The sequence below is a fragment of the Acanthaster planci genome, linkage group LG21, assembly GCF_054643075.1.
Source record: "Acanthaster planci isolate LZ-2023a linkage group LG21, COTS_SCS, whole genome shotgun sequence".
In the NCBI taxonomy this organism is placed as follows: Eukaryota; Metazoa; Echinodermata; class Asteroidea; order Valvatida; family Acanthasteridae; genus Acanthaster; species Acanthaster planci.
Window position 1 is genome coordinate 498415 of NC_141797.1, and position 22326 is coordinate 520740.

A 22326-nucleotide genomic window follows, 5' to 3' on the forward strand; every position below is an offset into this window, starting at 1 on the left:
TAATGTCAACACTATGTTGACACTCTGTAATGTACTCTGATAAATGTACTTACTGCACAATGATGGTGATCTGGCAAGCACGGCTTCTTCAAATCGAAATGATTACTTCCTTTAAATGGATCGCCGCACTTGCCTCCAGGACCACACTCGTAGCAACTGAAAGTGTTGCCTACGCCTAGAAGAATGCCAAAACAAACAGAATGGAAACTATTCGGTGTATGAATAATTCATCAGTTCGTTTTCAATTCTAGTAAGCAGGAGGTGGTGGGTTCGAGTCCCACCCGAGTACGTTTGTAGTTTTTTTCACAAGTCTTCGGGGTATACACTGAGTATACAGTGTTAAAATACAAGTTAGTCAGGGCAAAAAAATCAAAAATTAATTTTCTTCAGTTCTTTACATGTACATGTACTTTCTCTGACTTAATTTAAGAAAAATTACCAAACAAAGGTTTACACTAAAACATAACTCGACTTGCAAGTTTTGATTGAAACAGGAGTCCACACAAGCTTAGCCAATCAAAGTTGCCAAATTGGCAAGATGCAACGCATCCGGTACCGGTACGATTCCAGCTTCGTGCAGTAAGTGCTGTGGCTCCACGAGCCCCAAGATGGACCAAGAGAGGGCGAAATCTTCTTAACTACAGAAGCTTCTTCAGTCGGAACTGAACTTCACGACAGACTAGGAATTACACGGGTTTTTAATATACGGTTGCGTAAACCAACATGGCTCTTTTTAGCCGATGGGGGGTGCTTTTGCTCAAAGCGGATGTAATGAGGCAAAGTTTCCATAAAACGTAATTATATCATTTAAGGGTGGACACTGAGTGCTTTTCAGTTGTTAGGTTGGATTTATACAGAATTTTGCATTCATGTCAGTATATCAATCGTCAACGTTAGTAAGTAACTTGAAATAAAAGAGAAAGAGAGAAATAAAAAAGAAACCCTCAATCCTTCTACTGTAGCTGCAACAGTTCTGGTAAACGATAATAATTACAACTTCAACGGACCGTGTTAACTTTATTTTGTAGGGAAGCAGCCTTCAAGGTACAACACAAAAGAATAACCTCTCCGTCGTTGCTAACATAAATAAACATGGAATGAATGAGGAGGTTACGTATTAAAAAAATTAAGAGGGAAAAAGTAGGGGATTTCTCTGGGGTGTACTTTGGGCCGTGTCATTGTCACATGCTGTGGCAATATTTGATTCTGATATTTGATATTTGATAATGATTCTATTGTTTTCTTTTACTGCGAGTAGATAGCATCGGCTTCCTCTACGTGTGCAGCGTTAAACGAGTTTAATATTAGTTGAACATTGATCGTCTAGAAGAGAGGCGATTGATCCATGCACAACTGTGTATAAATACCAATATTGCTGTCAAAGGTACACTCGTTAGTGTTAAACAAGTGTTAATGGTTTAATGTTTTTTATGCGTCTTCCTGATAACACTTTTTGAATGTGTTGCAGTGTTAATAATCCAAAGCTAAACACGTTGCGTATTTTGTTACGTGTCGACAAAATGACACATTTGCCTGTTCATAACAAGACACAAAAATATGTTTTCCCAATGGGAACACTTCAGGAAAAACCGAAACGCGTTTATTTCCCCCAAAAGGTGTTTTAATTCGAAACGGTTATGAAATAGACACCACCGACTCCATAACTCGCCTCGAAGAAGCACCCCCTTATTGGTCTAAAAAGTCGGGTTGGCCAGGAGTATTCATTTTATTGGTAGTGATGTGAGAGCAACGCTTGCACTTCCTAGTCTTTCGTAAACCAGTAAGGGGCACTCAGTACTAACAGAAGTAGCGCCCTCTCTTGGTCCAGTCCGAGGCCAATTGGCGTCCGTTTTACAATGCTCCTGGCAGAGTTTCATCTGGTATTTTGTTAGTCTCAAAAGTGGACGATGAGGGCGTATTTTCCAGTCTGTTATGTCCACATTCAATATATGTATACAGCTATCTTCCATTAACGTAGCTCCTGAAAATAAAATATAACAGTGTTAAGTTATATTTGCCGCCCCATTGTTTCTGTCATACAGCAAGCTTTTCATTGCTTGACCAATATTTGTAATGATACCAAAAGTTTCAGTTTCACTGAATCAGTAATCATTACAGACAGCGTCTGGCTGAGTTCGGGCGGCTTGTTCTCGTAGGCTCACGAACAGCTGGATTTGTTGTCCGTGAGTCGGCCGCTCAAACGTACGACCGGTTATCGCGACTAGTTATTAATAGAGCACTTTGCAATATGCGGCGTCCTTGTACATTCTACGAGAGTTCATGTTCGGATAACTGGACCAACTTCTTTTCCATTAAAAAATCATTTCTGTCATGGAAAATTATTAATGTTAATTTTGCAAAACTGTGCATCGTCGCCAGCTTTGTACTTAGCCTTCTCGATAGTTTTTGCGGCTTTTCAAAAATCAAATCTCACGAGCTGTTCGAGCTCGAGAACTGGAAACCCGCGTCAAGAACGGGCCGCCCGAATTCGACAAGTCTGAGTACCACTAGCCATTTTGAGCAGAACCACCTCCGCATCGATTAAAAGAAAACAACGTTTGTTGGGAATGTTTTTTTTGGGGGGGGATGGTAACTGTAACGCATGAGTGCAGTGGGTTGGGGACGTTTACCACAATGCACGATCCCCATCCCATGCGTCCCCCGTATTTATGCACCAAACAGGACTAAGAGAGGGGGAAATTTCCCTAGCAATGGGGGCTGCACTTCGCTGCCTGGCAAACGACTACGAAATGCACGTGTTAGGGTCGCTTCGCTACACACAAAATGAACACTTGTGTCTAACAAAGATCCATGGCGACTAAAACTTTAAATCTACATTTTACATTGCATTTTATTCTGTTTATACATTCGATGGACACTGCCTAGGTAATTGACATTCACACTCCATGTTTTGAAATGTCATCCTGTCACGTATATATCTTCGATATTTTCAAGTTTTCGGTTTAGTCGACCGTATTTTCTTTACAAACACACATGTGCGAAATTACATGTTGAGCCTTTGATCTTGGAGAATTTTAACGGGACCTGATTGACAGGAGGAGGTTATTAATGGGTCATTATACGGGCACGTACAGGTACCCTGCCGAAGGGTTTAGTAAACATAAACTCATCTCACTTGTCATCAAGCTGCTGGTTGTAAAGTTCCATTGTTACTCTCGTGATTCACTATGGATGACGAGGAGTCGCCCAGACCAGTTGATCACATGAAGACTACCACAGCGATTGTGAAGCCACTCCCAGATCCCACGCGTCCAAAGTCCCGGTTTGTATGTCCACACCTAACGGCACATGTACTCTATTTTACTTAGTGAGTCATTCTTGCCTTGGCGAGCATGACTGGACCGTCTATCGCGTTGCTTGGTGCTGCAATGGAGGCACAGATCGTTACATTATGCCTGTACAACCATTCCACCAATTATGGTTGGTATTTGGCGCATCAAAGAACCAAAATAAACATTGTGAAAGACCGAGACGAAAAAAATCCCCCGAGAGGAACTGTTATTTAGCAAAATTGACTTAGCGCTCAACTGTTCTGTGTATGGTCGATTTGAAAAGGGGCACGGTATCACGGGAATCACATGAGGAACCAGAACAGTGTATGCAATAATGACGTTCTCGTGCTGGAAATTTTGGGATAGGGGGGCTTGCCCGACTGTGGAAATTGGAGGGGGGCTGCCATCATCCTAGGGGACAATGTTCATGATACAAATGTACAGGTGTATTACAGAGTATCCCCTTAGTGGCGGGGGGGGGGTAACTCAGTTTGTGCACCTGTGCGGTACAATGTCCAAATTATGGCCAAATCATATTTATATTACAAATGACTCATAAATCAAATTCTCGTGCCATTTTTCTGAGTAAAAGAGATGGAAACCTTCTCAGGCCAGCCTGTGTGTCATTTTGCGTGATCACAGAATTTCTTTCCACATGGCCAGAATCAGGTTGGGGCGCTGGAGATCAGTAAACTACCTGCTGAGCGCCAGGCAGAAGGCTCCTAACACGCTGAAAATTATAAGAAGTAGTGACTCAGTGGCCTAGGAGAGGGGAGAGGGTATTTTCTTCATAAACATGTAGCAGACACGTGGCAGTAGGGAGTCTGTGTACAAACATATGGGAGCGTAGGTTTGGCCCCGCCCTGTTTCAGTGACTGCTCAGATGACTCCATCAGTGAAACCCCCTCTAAAAGTAGCATCAGGGATAGTTTGAAGAAGTCAAGGGAATTGAATTAAGTCATCTAGACTATCTAGATTATCAAATCATGGAGTCAATCGGGAATATTTATGTACACGTTTGGTTGAAAGACTCAATGAGTGACAGTTGTCCCTGTAAATATATTGTGAGGGTTGTAATGACAGGCATGAGAAAGATACCTAAATGGCGTAGTGATGTCGTAATGACCGAGTGACATACTGCAGATTGGCTCACAACTAGTTTGTTGATCGTTTCTTGTTGTTTGTCGTGACCTTTGTTCCATTTCTTGTTACCTTATAAGTTTGTGATTTCTACAAATAAGCACCCATGTGTGCAGAAAAATAGTCGTGCTATAACTGTGACGTTAATATATTACGGCATGATGCAATACCGTAGGCAAACTTCTGCTGAAAAATTCTGCGTTAACCGTTAAAGCACTAAATCCTTAGTTTCAGCGTATACGCATGCACACAAGCCAAAATTCCTCGCTAACCAGTGAAATACGTTCGCCGTAAGTGCAGAATTTTCTTCTCCAGTAAGCACCGATTTTTTGCTTGCAGTTAGCAGTGCCATGAAATTCGGCCCTAATCTAAGCTGTAATTGTTTGCTATAATTTAAAGACACGGGCTTACTTGCGATCGAAGAGTTCGGGGAGTTTCAAGTTTGCTAAGGATAAGCAACTTTACCCCTTGCCTATATTTCACGAAGCCGTGCAATCCATGATGATTCTTCTGGTGTGTCACTTGATTTTAACTATTTATTGAAATAGCTAAATAACAAAAGCAACTGGATGTCCTTATCGTGTTCCTTTCATAACTGCCTCCAAGACAGTTAATGCAAGGCCTTTGTCAGGACGAGCAGAGCAGTCACGACCAAATAGCTGATGCTGGTTGTCGTAGCGCCGTTGCATCCGTCTGTGGTGCAGCAGCAAATGTAATTGCCAACTGTATCGTCGCCGCAAACATTAATCCCACCAGATACAGTACAAGCGGGCTTCAAAGTGCACAGACGGTTGACGAAGTCGCCATATTTAGTTTTCTAGTACGAGGAAAGACAATCCGAATAAATATCAGTAGCAAAATTGTTGTTGGGGGACTTTTGAAAAAGACCGAGGAATCAATTTACATCGGGACTGGTTTTGTGAAAATAACTACAGGAATTTCACACTTAGGGCCTCTTCCTTTTCTATTTGTATGTAGCAATTTTGCAGAAATTCCTTCAACATGTATTCAAATAAAATTGACGGTTTTCCTTTCAGGTTTCCCTTTCTCAACTGCAGAATCGAATTTTGAACAGTGCGTTTTAGTTGTTGATTCAATCCTCAAAGAACCGGACTATTTTGACCCATGTCACGGTTGCAGGGTTGGTTCCTCTCCCTTAATACCTCAGCTGTGCCACTTTTGAGTTTTTTTTATACTTGGCGTGCACATTTTATAAAGGCACTCCTTCTCGTTATCAAAGGGAAGTTGAAAGTTAACCATAAATATACGTATGGTTTGATGTAACGGTCATATAAAGTTCAAGGCTACACGTGTGCCAGCCTGCGTGCATTTGATTTTGTGGAAGCACAAGGTTAGCTGGTTGTAATGACCTTGGATGGAACCGTGATAATGATTTACATGGAAAAGGGCAAAGAACCATTACTTAGGAAAATGGACAAGAGTAAACTTTTCAGTGACGTTACACCAGAGACTTTCGTTTTGAAAAAGTCCCAAATTGCAATTGTTACTTTGTAGCGGGTAAATTGTAATGGTAAACAGTATCCCAATTTCAGCCAATGTTCGACAGGTTTCTTTCAACATAAGTGTCATTTTCTTACCATGCAAACTTCTCCCGATTGGCAGTCGGTGAGCAAATTCTTATGTGCCACCTTGTCAAACGGGTCGTTGCAGTTGTTGTTGAGAGACGTACACTGATAGCAATTCAATGCCGCAATTCCATCGACTGGACAGTAATTGACACAAGAACAGAAATGACAGTAACGTTTTCCCCGATTCGCTCTTTGTCAAGTTAAACCATGAGCGTAAATCGCGGTGGATGGGGGTAATGTATCCCCCTTTTTGAGGTAGGTGGGCTTTTGCATCATCACCCACTTTGTTGCGGTGAGTAAAAATATTGATGCGGAGAGTAAAGAATTTTCAAGACTTCTAACGACTGATCTGCATTCAACATCACTCAAAAACGGAAGACAATTTTAAAAGCCATACATGTGCCATTCTCGATGCGTATTACATATGTACATTGAAATCATAAACATTGACTGTTATAAGAGTCAAACGGTGTCCCCCCCCCACTTTTCAAATGTCCATGGCCGACACGATATCATTCCACCTTTCCCGTCTACCACCCCGACTCTCCCTTTTCTGACACCAATTGACGGCGCTGCATCACGGTCTTGTTTTCCTAAAAGTGGCTGCTTGGCCTTCTAGGGCACAAGTACAAAAACAAATTCCGGAATTTCAAGAATTCCACGTAGCTATTAGAATCCCTATTAATACACGTTGTAATTAATACTAAATGAAAATAACTTTCTAAATGAAAAAGAAGTACCAAAAGCTCATATTTTTGCAAACTTTATAGCTGCCCATAGAAATTTTAGGCAAAATGTGATTGGTCTTTGTTCAGCCATGGGTATGCCAGAAATAGGTATGACATTTTAGGATCTCATAAATTGACTATCAAACACGACGCATAAGCAAAACACTAGAATTGCATCTGGTATTTGACGTGCTACGAGTGCATTAATGGTAGACAAATTGAGAATCTAAAACAATTTTTTAATACAGGCGTAGTTGTTGAAATAGTTGTTTGAGATTATCATCTTACCAAGGCAAACAAGGACACAGACGAACATCAAAGTCCACTTCATGGTTGGTAAAGAAACGTTGCTGCTGAACACCCGACTCTACTGACAATGTATGCAAGAATAAGGTCAGTGTATACCAGCATAATGGTTTGCGCAAAAAACAGCATCAGTAATATCCAATAGTATAAAAAAACTAATAGAAAATCTAATAGAATATACAAATTAAAAAAAAATCCTATTTGTTTCTCGTCTTAGCGGGATTTTCAGTGCTCTGTAAAAAGACTTTATAATTGTGATTTTTCCTGTGCTCATGAGGTTGTTTTATGTAAGCCAGTCTCCTTTCGTGTGGTTTTATATCAAAAACAATTTAATTAGATTTTAGGGAAAAAAACAAAGCTAGAGAACGTGAGAGAAAATTATCAAAACCGCCCCCCTGTACGTTTTCAATGGCCCGCCCACACTTCTTGCTGCCAAGGCCATTTGTGCGCATGCGCGCATACTAATGAATTTACTAGTAAAAAAAGTCAATAGGTGATGTTGACTGGTCACCTCAGCATTAAAGGTGACTGTACACACTGAAAATAGAGTCCATGGTCGAGGAATGCAATGAACCTTGGAGTAATGAGCGAAGTAAAAAAAAAAAAAGGGGTCTTTGTTGTCGAGCGGGTGTAGATCAGAGAAGTTGATTTGTCATTTTGATACAATTCTCCAAAAGGCATAAAAACAAATATTAGAGGTTTTCCAGACGTTTTGAAAAACAGGTTGTGCTGAGAAAATTGGGAGCCATTTGTTTGAAGGGATTTGGCTAATTTATCTTGTTTCCTTCCCGACTGGAGGCGTTGGAATATGCCCCATACCTCAACTCCGTACGGCGGCCACTTGAGTTGCGGGGTCTGGAAACTACAGATTGGCAGCACGTGTGCGTAGGTAATGCGTGTCTGTGAACGTACGTGTTTGATCGTGTAAAAATGCTACTGGTACAATACGTGTACATCTGGATACACAATGCCATGACGGTGACCGTATGCGTTGCCGCTACATCCGGATATCGTATGTAACGCAGGAAAAAACAACAACAACAACAACACAGAATCTGTCAGGAAATGAGGCTCACTCTGCCTATTATGCTACTTGCTGGCTCTGGTCATTTATGTGCATGCCCGCTTCCGTGAGTTTAAACGTGCACATGTACTGTACTGTATACTAATGCATGTGCGCGGCGTTGTCATGGCATATTATTTACACAAGACAGCGCAGGTCTGCGGGTCACAATGGTAAGGATAAACCTCCAGCTTACGATGGGCAAGGGCAGATTGTATCCCAATAGCGTGTGGTGCACTTGTAGTTAAGCACCTACCAAAACAGTAAAACTTGACACACTTTATGGCTCAAAAACATGCCAAACGTTACCTTCTGAGTTTCTAAACAAAAACTCTCCTGGCCCAGATCTGTCAATTTCTTTCAGATTTGCCACGAGTTTTGATTTTTTTTCTGTAATGCAACAAAATATGCAAGCAGGTTCAGTAATCAAATCATATTTTTATTTATTACATTTTTAGCAATAGCAACAGGCTACTTTTTGAATAACTTGAAAGTGAAACACGTGCACAAGGCTCCGTACACGCATGCGCACAACATGTTTTTCTTAGTTCTTCGGAGGAATGACCATCTGTTAATCAATGACAGTTGTCACATAATATGAAGCGTAGTGTTTCCTTATGCAGGCTCAAGTCAGCCTGGTACCAGTTAATTTATATCCAGGATATCAGAGAAGAATGTAACCACTAACATGATATCCAGCATCGTTTTTGCCGTCTGGGGTTATTTCAAAATTAGCTAATTTTAAATAAAACAATTGCAAACGGTCTCTGATGATCTTTAGAGCTGACAAGTAATAATTGTGCGCTATGTATTTTGTAATGACAGGCCAGTGCGTACTACTTAGAATCACTTTACTAAAATACCCCTTCAGCTTTGAAGAAATCATGTTAAAGAATTCTACAAACTCATATGCTATATCTGCTATAATTGAAACATTATCGATTATCCTTTTTCACTTCGTGAAAACACCGACGACATACGGGGATACAAAAACTTATTTTTGGCAGGCAGTGAAGTTAGCCCCGCTCAGAAATGAACATAAATGACCATGTTTTGGGTACCGTTTTGCTATGGGACATTGTTGCAGCATTTCGGGAGTTAAATCAATGGAATGTAACAGTTCTTCAGTTCGAATGTCTGAGTTTAGTTCCTCCATGGTCACGGCCACATGTTGTGCAGTTTACAGCTTCTGTCGTTAGTACTGTTAAATATTTCCGGCAATGGAACCAACATTTCCGTAAATAAAGAACCCTGGCAACTGTACCTCGTGTGCCGGTAAGCTGAATAACGCACAGTGATGTGCACATTGTGAAACGTGTGTATGAAATTGTGGGCCGTTGTTACGACCCTGCCACAAATCTGGGAGCCTAACGATAACTTAAGTGTAAATTGTAAGTTCTTCCACATTTCCTTCATCATTTGCCAACGCCCCAGTTACTTTATCAAACCTAGGACCGTCCGGGTACACTTCATTAATTTGCATTTGTTGGGCTGTAGAACAAATTCCGTATTTCTGATTTGACAATTCAGGTAAAAGTGAGATGTGGACCACGAAAATGGAATATCAGCAGCGCAGTGCAGTGCGACCAATGAGTCACTTGCGGTGCTTTCATTCATTGCATTTCCACACTGTATGCTCTGCTTTGTTGTAATTCTCACAACCAAAGAAGGAAGACCAGCAAGCTGACGTCGGCTCACGACAGATAACTGCACAAGAAGTGTTTCTGTAACTATTATTTGCAAACAAACCAAAACATTTTACCTGAGCGACAGGGTAGCTTCTGTGTTGACGGATACCGTAGACGCAATAGCTAACGCCTGCAATGCAGCGTCAACAAATACTTACAGCGTGCGACTGGACAAAAAACTACGTGAGTGGGGCGGTATAATTCAATACATTAACATAATAAAATGTACGGAGCTCCGGAAGTGACTTCTGACTTGTTGAGATCCGGGAAAGTTGTATCTCAGGATGGCATCATAGTACAGGCAAAATGAGGGCATCCTGGGTTAATTCATATGTGATGAGGGCCGTACGATAATCTGCCTTGAGCAGAAGCTCCCCTCATCGGTCAAAAAGAGCAATGCTGGTTGGAGGTGTTCATTTTGCTGGTAACGGTTTGGTTGGTTCGGCTGGTTTTGCCTGTAACTCATAGTGAACCAGCGAAGTACAGGTCCGGCCAAAGGAGCCTTCGTTGCTAGGAAAATTGCGACCTACCTTGTTCCAGCTAGAAACTCCCATGTCACAAATTGATGGGAAATCAACATTAGGGGATAAGATGACAACATCTTGAAAATAAAATGGCAGCTTCCTGAGAAATGTGTCTTGAGATGACGACAGAGTAGGATACCATCATCATCCGATTCATTATCTAAGGAGCCAACATCCCATCTTCAGGATGATATCTCATGTAAATAATATCCCTTTGACGTCATTCAGAGGAACGTATCTTTGAATGTCGTCATCTAATTTAGAAATGTTTCTATCCTTTGGCATAAAGATGTCGATTTTTAGGGTTGCCATTCTGCAATACGTGGACCCCGGGCCCGGAACAAATCAGCATGGATTAGATTATACCTTCAATATGCCGACATTATGGGATAACGACTTGTAATTGTCCCTCTCTACAAATGGCAAGATACGGAGATCTGAGTACCAGTAGCGTGTAGGGTGATGCTTTTTCAGTCCTAGACGTCTACGATGTCTTCAACCAGTGATCACTTATTTCAGGATATCGTCATCTTTCCTGAATGATATCGTCATCCCCAGAAAAAAAAATCAGGATCTCACCAAGTGGGATGGCACTTCCAGTGCTCCGTACCAAATTGCTAGTGTAACATTAGAACAATGCTGCCACAACGTTCGACTGTATAAATAATCAATGGTTATTGTGACTTTATGCTGAGTAATTTATTAGTTTATAATACACACGTTTATCTCTCTTAGTCTTGTGTAAAGGCAAGAAAATGCTTAGTTGAGTACTTTATTGATCTCTGTAGTTTTAACCACGTTTATGCTAATGATCATGGGCCATCATCTAGAGCATGAAAACTATATTCTACGGTTCTGAACATTTCTGAGTGAAAATTATGTCGCAATCTGCTAACTGTTACAAATCATAGACAGTCACATTGCCCTGGCCTGCATTATAAGGTCTGCCAAGTCAAGAGCGAAAGACAATCATGGACTCGTGTCAAGTAATTTTGCACAAGCCTTCGGTGTATACACTAAGTTTACAGTGTTAAATACACGTCAGGCAGGGCAAATGCAAAATTAATTTACAGTTTATTAGTTCATCCAGAATTGATCCACATAACTAATGCTTTGAAATTTATTGCCAAAAGATACGTGATCAGTGATACTTAGTGAGGAGAGGGGCATTTGTACATTTCCCGAGTGATTTTGCCCTTTTTCATCAGTTTCTCAAGCAATTGGTTTTTTTTTTCACAAATGTTTTGCTTTGTGACTGTAGTTTTGCATATAAACGCCATTAATTTCCCGGAAAAGTAATATATTCACGAGAATGATTTTTTTCTGTCTTCCATCTACCCACCATGATTACTTTCGGGAGGCTAATAAACAAAAGTGGCTTTGTTTATTAATTGTAAATATAATCCTGGAATATATATCAGGATGTAAAAATGTAATCTCTGGTTACATGAAGAAATTGACAACAATTTTATTTGTCAATAAAAAATAGAAGCCCCGACCCCTCAGGAAGCTCCCCGAGTCGCAGGTAAGATACATTTTCGTCGATAGAACATTATTTCAACATCTGCTAGACTTTGAAAAAAAGGAAAAGGTCCTACAAATTACATGTTTTCGTGGCAGTTTGTTGACGTCAATCTAATGGCTTCTCGACCTGTGACTTATGCGTTATCTTGACATCACCATCGGGTGCAAAATGCCGTCAGAAAGACGTCTGATATTGACGTTTTTTCAACATTAACTTGGTCATCGCCTGACGTTACAACGACGTCAATACAACATCGGTCCACTGTCGGAGTAACTGTAAGGAGACTATGAGACAAAGGACAAATCCAAAGACACGGGCTCTAGGCCACTTTGGTTGGGGGAGACAAGAATGTAATTAATTTAAAAAAGCCTTTCAGTGGGAAGAAATTGAGAGATTTGTACTTTTGGAAGAAAGACGGTGAAATAACTTTAAAAGTAGCCTTCTTTTTTATCACTCGTACGACAAAAAATTCAAAGCTCCAGTTGCGTTCTCACCGATCCGTCATTGACTAAGATCTATATTTCTCTTGAAGGTATAAGGATCAAATTCACACCAAAACTAGACTGAATATTTAATCTCAACACTGTTTTGATTGAGAGAATCACCACTCTATCTTTACAGAAATAAACATGGAATGCATCAGCTAATTTCGATAGATTAGATATCATTTACTTCCTCTAAGTGAACGGCGTCATGATTTTTGATCTGCTAGAAGAGAGTCGAGTGACCTTTGCACAACTGTGTGCGGGTACCAACGAGAGCCACGAGAGCGCATGGACACAGTGACGGACAACACAACACAAACGGGATTGCATTTCGCTTCCAGTGGTTTTCTTATTATTGATTCCACTAACAAAGTAAGATACAGGTAATTGAGGGTGAGGGCACTACGAGGAAGTTTTTAGAGAGCACGTTGAGTGAAATTCAGCTCTCCGTAAGTTAGTTCAATGCAATTCATTTTCTTTACCAACATACATGTACGGAATTACATGTTGAGCCTGTGATCTTGCAGAATTTATACGGGACCTGATTGACAGGAGGAGGTTATCGATGGGTCATTATACGGGCACGTACAGGTACCCTGCCGAAGGGTTTAGTAAACATAGACTCATCTCACTTGTCATCAAACTGCTGGTTGTTAAATGCCATCGTTAGGCCTACTCTCGTGATTCACTATGGATGACGAGGAGTTGCCCAGACCTGTTGATCACATCAAGACTATCACAGCGATTGTGAAGCCACTCGCAGATCCCACGCGTCCAAAGTCCCGGTTTGTATGTCCACACATAACATAATAAGTCATTCTTGCCATGACTGGACCGTCTATCGCGCTGCTTGGTGCTGCAATGGAGGCACGGATCGTTACATTATGCATGTGCGACCATTCCACCAATTATGTTTGGTAATAGGCGCATCCATGAACCAAAATAAACATTGTGAAAGACCGAGGCGAAAAAAAATATCCCCCGAGAGGAACTTTTATTTAGCAAAATTGACTTAGCGCTCAACTGTTCTGTGTATGGTCGATTTGAAAAGGGACACGGCATCACGGAAATCACATGAGGAACCTGAACAGTGTATGCTATAATGACGTTTTCGTGCTGGAAATTTTGGGATAGGGGAGGCAGGGCTTGCTCGACCATGGAAACTGGAAGGGAGGGGCTGCCATCAACCTAGGGGACGATGTCCATGATGTACAGGTGTAATACAGAGTATCCCCCTCAGTTTGTGCACCTGTGCGGCACGTTGTCCAAATTATGGCGAAATCATATTTATATTACAAAGGACTCATAAATCGAATTCTGTTGCCATCTGAAGTAAAAGAGATGGAAACCTCCTCAGGCCAGCCTGTGTGTGTCATTTTGCGTGGTCAAAGATTTTTTTCCACATGGCTAGAATCAGGTTGGGGGGGCTGGAGGTCAGTAAGCTATCTGATGGGCGCCAGCCAGTTGTGACTCAGTGGCCAAGGAGAAGGGAGAGGGTATACTCTTCACAAACATGTAGCAGACACGTGGTGGGGAGTCTGTGTACAAACATATGGGAGCGTAGGTTTGGCCCCGCCCTGTTTGAGTGACTGCCCGGATGATTCCATCAGTGAAGCCCCCTCTAAAAGTAGCATTAGGGATAGTTAGAAGAAGTCGCGGGATGTGGATTCGGTCATGTGTAGCGTTTAGCGGAACGAACATAACACATGATTTCTGGCCATTCTGCGGACACCCTACCACCACCACGAACAAATAAAAAAAAATGAAATGAAGTTGTTTTTTCCTGAATATGACTAATTCTTTTTTTGGAAATGGCAACCTTCATTGGTTTCATTCTAAAGACACCCAATATGTATTACATTAATTAATTCGGAATTTTACATCAGAACGGCATGGGTTGTACATTCTTCATTTCTGAAGGACACTGAGTACATTTCGTTTGGTAAGACGTTCAATAAATATCCCCACACAACTCCGGAGTTTATGCACGCAGTATGTATCCTTGCGCACCCAACTCCGGGGTTTATGCTCACGGTGTGTATCCTCCCCCACCCAAATCCGGGGTTTATGATCATGGTATGTATCCTTGCGCACCCAACTCCGGGGCTTATGCTCATGGTATGTATCCTTCCGCACCCATGCAACTCCGAGGTTTATGCTCATGGTATGAAATAGCCTTTGTTCAAACTTGAAGCGTAATAACCCAGTTGACCAAGAGGTCTTGTAATCTCCTTTAGTTTACATGAATAATTGTGAACACACTGCGCACCATCACTGACACTTGTTGAGGAAGATAGTTCTCTGGAGAGCTAAAACAACTGGGGAAGATACACGCAAAGGAACAAGTTCACAATTTATTGCGCATATTGATGCCCTACATCATGATTCTAGCAATGCAGCTCTATCGTAGTGATGCCTGTAAATGCAGTGAGAAATACAAAATCAACTACAAATATCTGTTTCTAAATGGAATTAACCCATTATCCCAGCCCAATGGAAAGAGTGCGGCACTGATCACTATCCAGCCTCAAACACTGCAAAACATCTAAAACAATATTCTCGTTAAAAAGGCTGCACGAACATATTGCATTTTTACTCTAAAATGAACTCTAAAAGATATCCTTTTTGGGTTATGGCACATCCAAAGACTATCAAATCATGGAATCGATCGGGAATATTTATGTACACGTTTGGTTGAAAGACTCAATGAGTGACGGTTGTCCCCGTAAATATATTGTGAGGGTTGTAATGACAGGCATGAGAAAGATACCTAAATGGCGTAGTGATGTCGTAATGACCGAGTGACATACTGCAGATTGGCTCACAACTAGTTTGTTGATCGTTTCTTGTTGTTTGTCGTGACCTTTGTTCCATTTCTTGTTACCTTATGAGATTGTGATTTCTACAAATAAGCACCCAATCCAACTACCCACCGGTACTTGTGAGGCATGTGCAGCAAATGGCCATGCTATAACTATGATGCTAATATATTACGGCATGATGCAATACAGTAGGCAAACTTCTGCAGAAAAATTCTGCGCTGACAGTTTAAGCACAGAATCCTTAGTTACGGCGTATACGCATGTGCAACGCCCAAATTCCTCGCTAACCAGTGAAATACGTTTGCCATAAGCGCAGAATTTTCTGCTGCGGTAAGTGCCGATTTTTTGCTTACAGTTAGCACTGCCATGAAATTGGGCCCTGATCTAAGCCGTAATTGTTTGCTATAATTTAAAGACACGGGCTTACTTGCGATCGAAGAGTTCAGGGAGTTTCAAGTTTGCTAAGAATAAGCAACTTTTCCCCTTGCCTATATTTCACGAAGCTATGCAATCCCTGGTGATACTTCCGGCGTGTCACTTGATTTAACTATTGATTGAAATAGCTAAATAACTAAAGCAACTGGATGTCCTTTCTTTGATAGCTGCCTCCAATACAGTTAATACAAGGCCTTCGTCAGGACGAGCAGAGCAGTCACGACCAAATAGCTGATGCTGGTTGTCGTAGCACCGTTGCATCCGTCTGTGGTGCAGCAGCAAATGTAAGTGCCAGTTTTATCTTCGCCGCAAACATTAATCCCACCAGATCTAGCACAATCTTCCTTCAAGGCGCACTGACGGTTGACATAGTCGCCAGTTTCAAGTTTCTAGTACGAGGAAAGACAATCCGGATAAATATCAGAAGCAGAGTTGTTGTTGGGGGACTTTTGAAAAAGAATGATGAAATAATTTACATCGGGACTGGTTTTGTGAAAATAACTACAGGAATTTGTCATACTTTGTCATACTTCCTTTTCTATTTGTATGTGGTAAAGGTTTGTCAACCAATTTCGAGGAAATCCTTCAACACGTATTCATATAAAATTGACATTTTTTCTTTCAGGTTCCCCTTTGCAAATTGCGGAATCTAATTTTTTAAAATGCGTTTCAGTGGTTGATTCCGACTTTGAGTCAACTCACAAAGAGCCGGGCTATTTTTACCCATCTCACGGTTGGTTCCTCTCCCTTAATATCTCAACTGTGCCACTCTTGAGTTTGTTTTATACTTGGCGCTCACATTTTATAAAGGCACTCCTTCTCGTTATCAAAGGGAAGTTGAAAGTTAACCATAAATATACGTATGGTTTGATGTTACGGTCATATAAAGTTCAAGGCTACACGTGTGCCAGCCTGCGTGCATTTGATTTTGTGGAAGCACAAGGTTAGCTGGTTTTAATGACCTTGGATGGAACCGTGATAATGATTTACATGAAAAAGGGCAAAGAACCATTACTTAGAAAAATGGACAAGAATAAACTTTTCAGTGACGCCACAGCAAAGACCTTTGTTTTGAAAAAGTCCCAAACTGCATTTTTTACTTTGTAGCTGGTAAATTTTAGTGGTAAACAGTATCACAATTTCAGCCAATGTTCGACGGGTTTCTTTTAACATTAGTGTCATTTTCTTACCATGCAAACATCTTTTGATTGACAGTCGATGAGCGAATTCTTATGTGCCACCTTGTCAAACGGGTCATTGCAGTTTCCGTTGAGGCTTGCACACCGATAGCAATTCAATGCCGCAATTCCATCGACTGGAAGGTAATTGACACAAGAACAGAAATGACATGTCAGTAATGTTTTCCCCGATTTACTCCTTGTCACGTTAAACCATGAGCGTAAATCGTGGTGGATGGGGGTAATGTATCCCCTTTTTGAGGTAGGTGGGCTTTTGAATCATCACCCACTTTGTTGCGGTGAGTAAAAATGTTAATGCGGAGAGTGAAGAATTTTCCAGACTTTTAACGACTTATCTGCATTCAACATCACTCAAAGACGAAAGCCAAATTTTAAAAGCCATAAATGTGCCATTCTGGATGCATATTACATATGTATATCAATATCATAAACATCGACTGTTATAAGAGTCAAACGGTGTCCCCAACCCCCACCCCCACTTTTCATCTTTCATTCATTTCATTTTCATTTATTTATTTTGCAGGAATAAAACACAGAAAATTTACATAGTTTACAACATTAGTAAATAATATGTAGGCTCAAAAATATAGTTTTCATTAAGAATCTATATCATTAAAAAAAAAATCAAACAAACAAACAAACGAACACAAACGAAATACACTAACAAAAACTTAAAAACAGTAGCACAAGCAACAGCACCACACCCACAAGACACAAAACACATGTATTACCCCTGCAGGATTAATTACTATTGAGTTGCTCTCCTGGTGCTACAAACTGACCAAAAACAAAACATTACAGAACAAAAAAGGATAGCAAACAGAAAAACAGAAAATGAACAAACAACGTATTAAATTACCGTAAAAAACCACAACAAACAGACGAACCAACAAACAACCAACCAATCAGACAGACACCCTACAAACAAGACACCAATACCCAACAACCCAACAAACAAACAAACAACAAACAAACACCCCAACACCCCAACAACCCAACAACCCAACAAACAAACACAGGGTAATAATTAATCTCTGTCTCATCTAAGTGAGCACCTACCCTGACTGCAAAAAGCACACAAACATGTACTAAAAACAACGGATCAACAAAAACAAAAACTTCAACAACCACAACCACATCATCCACAACAACCACAACAAGAACAACAATGAAAAAAAAATGCAAACAACACAAATACTAGAAACAAATATCAACCAAGCAACAGTTATAGCATCATATAAAAATACATGCTTAACAACATTACACAGTTTACCCTGGTCTCCCAGAAGATATATATTGAGCATGAAAATTGAAAAAGAAATAGACCAAACTGAGTTAAAGATACCTGTAAGAATGGCAGCTTACAACCAAATTCATTACAAACTATTCAACCCCCATCAGCAAAATAAGTTAAACATGTATCAATAAACTCTACACAGATAAGACTTGAACTTTTTATGGTGAAAAAAACTACATTAACGAAACGATTGCGGCCACACCATGGACCAATCTCCCACTCGAGCATGCGCGGCCCCGAGAAGAACCGGGGAACAACTCGACGCCCCGAACAGTGCACTCCGTCCGTCCTCAGTCTCCTGAACAAAGAAGGAGCACACTGCCAAAAACGCCAAGCCACCCCCGGCCCCCCAGAACCACACACACGCAAGAAAGAGACCGATCCACCGTGCAACTGCAATCGCTTTACTCAAACTCTTTCCGTAAGAGTAACTCTAGAACCAGGCATCAAAAGATGTTTCGGAAGCGACTTTATGAATGAGGATAATCCAAAAACAAGTGCATCTTTGACACACCTTGGCAATTACTCCCATAATCTAGGAAATCTGTGAAATAGAGAATAATGAGCAGCAATAGGCCCTCGCCCCCTGGTGGTGAAATTTAACACTATCAGTATGTCTAGGATTAACAGCAAGGTAATCACCGATAGGAATGTCGAATTTGTTGCACAGACACTTTACAACAAACACAACCGAGAGAAAATGAAGTCTATTATTTAAAAGAGGTAAATCTAACTAAATACAACTGTCAGCATAATCTATTTCATTGTCATGATTATTAGTAATTCTTTTAGGAAGACCGAGGCAATATCGAGTAAAGCGCCTCTGAATCTTTTCCAACGTGTCCGGCTGAGTGACAAGAGCAGGGCGCCAGACTGGTGCTGCATATTCTAGTAAAGGTCTGCTAATGGAACGATAGTGGGTTGTGAGGATTTTAGGGTCCCTGGATTTAGCAACTCTGCCAATAAAACCATTAAGGCTAGTAGCTCTAGACGTATTATACAGTTAAAATGTTGCTTCCAACTTAGATCCCTTGAAATAATGACACCGAGGTATTTATAATTATCAACTCTTTCCAAAACATGATCACCAATCCTATACCCTGGCCTGGGGGGATTTTTAGAACGAGTCATCGTCATGAGTTTACGCTTGTTGGGATCTAAATCCATATTATTAAGATTACACTACGTGTGTATATGCTGCAGGTTACTCTGGAGAGCCCACTCGTCCTGGTATTTTATGACCCTGTACAAAACTGTATCATCAACATAGTGCCGAAGATCAGACTGAACACAAAATGACAGATCAAAAACAAAGATGTTAAACAGCAAAGGCCCAAGGACAGGTTTCGAGTCAACTCGGACCCAAACCAACTCGGACCCGAGGTGGGTCCGAAACGGCGTGGGTCCGAGTTGGCGTGGGTCCGAGTTGGTTGTGGGTCCGAGATGGTCGTGGGTCCGAGTTAATATTGGGTCCGAGTTGGCGTGGGTCCGAGTTGGTCCTGGATCCGAGTTGGCATGGGTCCGAGTTGGAATGGGTCCGAGTTGGTTTGGGTCCGAGTTGACCTGATCCCCTAGGGGTGATCCCTGTGGCACACTAGAATGCACTGCAGCCCAATTAGAGACTGAACCCATGAACTGAACCCGCTGAAATCTATGTGTGACATATGACTAAAACCATTTCAACATGATCCACAAATACCAAACTCATGTACGAGGTGGTTTACAAACATCAATAGCATTAGCCCAACCATGATGCAGGGTCGTTAATTGTGTAACACACGAGCGCTTGGGCAAGAAACCATGTTGACTAGGTGAAATTATCCCCCTCTGTACATGTGATTAACAAGACGTTTAGAAATAATCCTTTCCAGGATTTTCCCAACAACAGAACACAGTGAAATAGGCCGGTAATTTGACATTGCATCATCATCACCCAATTTAAACAATGGAACCACATTCGCCAACTTCCACTCTTGTGGAACTGAAACAGTAGCAAGAGACAAATATCGTGGCCGACACGATATCATTCCACCTTTCCCGCCTACCACCTTGACGCCCCCTCCCCTTTTCTGACACCAATTGGCGCCGCTGCATCACGGTCTTGTTTTCCTACAAGTGGCTGCTCGGCCTTCTAGGCCATACGTACAAAAACAATTTCCGGAATTTCAAGGATTCCACGTAGCTATCAGAACCCCTATTAATAATACAAGTTCTAATTAATACTAAATGAAAATACCTATATAAATAAAAAAACTATTTAAAATTAATGGGACAATTGTCTTTTTGAGCTAATTTGAGGCAACATCGACAACCAACCAAAAGTTCATATTTTTGCAAACTTTAGAAATTGTAGGCAAAATGTGATTGGTCTTTATTCCACCATGGGCATGCCATAATAGGTATGTTATTTCAGGATTTCATATTGATTATCAAATTCGATGCATCAGCAAAACACTAGAATTGCATCTGGTATTTGGCGTGTTACGAGTGCATTAATGGTAGAAGAATTGAGAATCCAAAACAAACTAAAAACAACAGCTGAAAAAGTTGTTTTAGATTATCATCTTACCAAGGCAAACAAGAACACAGACGAACATCAAGGTCCACTTCATGGTTGCTAAATAAACGTTGCTGCTGAACACCAGACTCTGTTGACAATGTATGCAAGAATAAGATCAGTGTATACCAGCATGAAGGTTTAACATTCTATATTGTTGTGATGCATAATAGTTTTCGCAAAAACGGCATCTGTAATATCCCATAGTATAAAACTATAATAGAAAATCTAATAGAATATAAAAATTTTTTTAAAAATCCTATTAGTTTCTAATCTAAGTGGGATTTTCAGTGCTCTGTAAAAAGACTTTACAATCGTTATTTTTTCCTGTGCTCATGAGGTTACTGTATTTAAGCCAGTCTCCTTTCGAACAAAGCAAGAGAACGTGACAGAAAACGATCAAAATTGAACCCCCCCCGTACGTTTCCAATGGCCTGCTCACACTTGCAAAATGGTCTATGGTGATCTTTAGAGCTGACAAGTACAATAATTGTGCGCTGTGTGTTACGTAATGACAGGCCAATGCGTACTACTTCAATCACTTTTACTAAAATGCCCCTTCAACTTTGAAAAAATCATGATACAGAATTCTACAAACTCCTACGAGATATTTGCAAATATATCCTATAACTGGAAACATAATCAATTTTCCCTTTTTTCACTTCGTGAAAACACCGACAACATACGGGGATACGGACAACAACAGACGCTAATTTTCGGCAGGCAGTGAAGTTAGCCCCGCTCAGAAATGAACATGAAGGACCATGTTTTGGGACTGTTTTGCTATGGGACATTGTTGCAGCATTTCGGGAGGTAAATCAATGAAATGTAACAGTTCTTCAGTTCAAATGTCAGAGTTTAGTTCCTGCATGGTCACCGCCATATGTTGTGCAGTTTATAGCTTCTGTCGTTAGTACTGTTAAACATCTCCAGAGGAACCAACATTTCCGTAAATAGAGCACCCTTGGTACTGTACCTCGTGTGCCGGTAAGCTGAATAACGCACAGTGACATGATGTGCACATTGTGAAACGTGTGTACGACATTGTGGGCCGTTGTTACGAGCCTGCCACAAATCTGGGAGCCTAACGATAACTTAAGCGTAAATTATCAAGCTCTTCCACAATTTCCTTCATCATTGACCAACGCCCTAGTTACTTTATAAAGCCTAGTGCCGTCCGGGTACGCATCATTAATTTGCATTTGTTGGGCTGTAGAACAAATTCCGTATTTCTGATTTGACAATTCAGGTGAAAGTGAGATGTGGACCACGAAAATGGCAGTGCGACCAATGAGTCCCTGGGTGTGTGCTGCATTAGTCACTCGCAGTGCCTTCATTCATTGCATTTCCGTTCTGTATGTTCTCCTTTTTTTGTGGTAATTCTCACAATTAAAGAAAGAAGATCGGCAAGCCGAGTCGGCTCACGACAGATAACTGCACAAGAAGTGTTTCTGTAATAATTATTTGCAAACAAACCAAAACATTTTACCTGAGCGACAAGGTAGCTTCTGTGTAGACGGATACCGTAGACGCAATAGCTAACGCCTGCAATGCAGCATCAACAAATAGTTGCACACGGCATGCGACTGGACAAAAAAACTACATGAGTGGGGCGGTACAATTCATCACATTAACATGATAAAAATGTACGGAGCTCCGGAAGTGACCTCTGACT

At 41.0% G+C, this 22326-nt stretch overlaps 2 protein-coding genes across 5 annotated transcripts in view; both read right to left on the minus strand.

Annotated features, from left to right (window-relative positions):
- The window catches only part of LOC110982433 (uncharacterized), a 72931-nt gene extending 50639 nt beyond the window's left edge, over window positions 1-22292 (minus strand). Inside the window, exons 1-4 of one of the 2 annotated variants that reach the window (XM_087131421.1) lie at window positions 22141-22292; window positions 20664-20742; window positions 16789-16913; window positions 14665-15987 (exon numbers count right to left, since the gene is read on the minus strand). In XM_087131421.1, coding sequence (XP_086987547.1) covers window positions 15781-15987; window positions 16789-16913; window positions 20664-20706 — 375 coding nt within the window. In that variant the 5' untranslated portion in view covers window positions 20707-20742; window positions 22141-22292 and the 3' untranslated portion in view covers window positions 14665-15780. Of the gene's footprint in view, window positions 1-14664; window positions 15988-16788; window positions 16914-20663; window positions 20743-22140 lie in introns of those variants that run through there. The other variant, XM_087131422.1, reaches the window with a different exon arrangement.
- On the minus strand, window positions 2826-10028 carry LOC110982423 (uncharacterized). 3 transcript variants are annotated; one of them, XM_087131423.1, is made up of 5 exons: window positions 9882-10028; window positions 8429-8509; window positions 7039-7117; window positions 6032-6156; window positions 2826-5250 (listed from the first exon to the last, which is right to left on the minus strand). In XM_087131423.1, the coding sequence occupies exons 3-5, from the start codon at window positions 7079-7081 to the stop codon at window positions 5044-5046; spliced, it is 375 nt and encodes a 124-aa protein (XP_086987549.1). In that variant the 5' UTR covers window positions 7082-7117; window positions 8429-8509; window positions 9882-10028; the 3' UTR covers window positions 2826-5043. The 3 variants fall into 3 exon arrangements, with proteins under 3 accessions (XP_086987549.1, XP_086987550.1, XP_086987551.1); XM_087131424.1 differs by having other exon boundaries at window positions 7039-7120; XM_087131425.1 differs by lacking the exon at window positions 8429-8509 and having other exon boundaries at window positions 9882-9957.
- Window positions 22293-22326: the final 34 nt, after the last annotated feature.

Coding starts and splice junctions, on each gene's coding strand:
- LOC110982423 (XM_087131423.1), bottom strand. CDS start 7,081: ATGAAGTGGACTTTGATGTTCGTCTGTGTCCTTGTTTGCCTTG. Junction 6,157..7,038: donor CTGTGTCCTTGTTTGCCTTG/GTAAGATGATAA, acceptor ATTACTGTCCAG/TCGATGGAATTGCGGCATTG. Junction 5,251..6,031: donor AATCGGGAGAAGTTTGCATG/GTAAGAAAATGA, acceptor TCCTCGTACTAG/AAAACTAAATATGGCGACTT.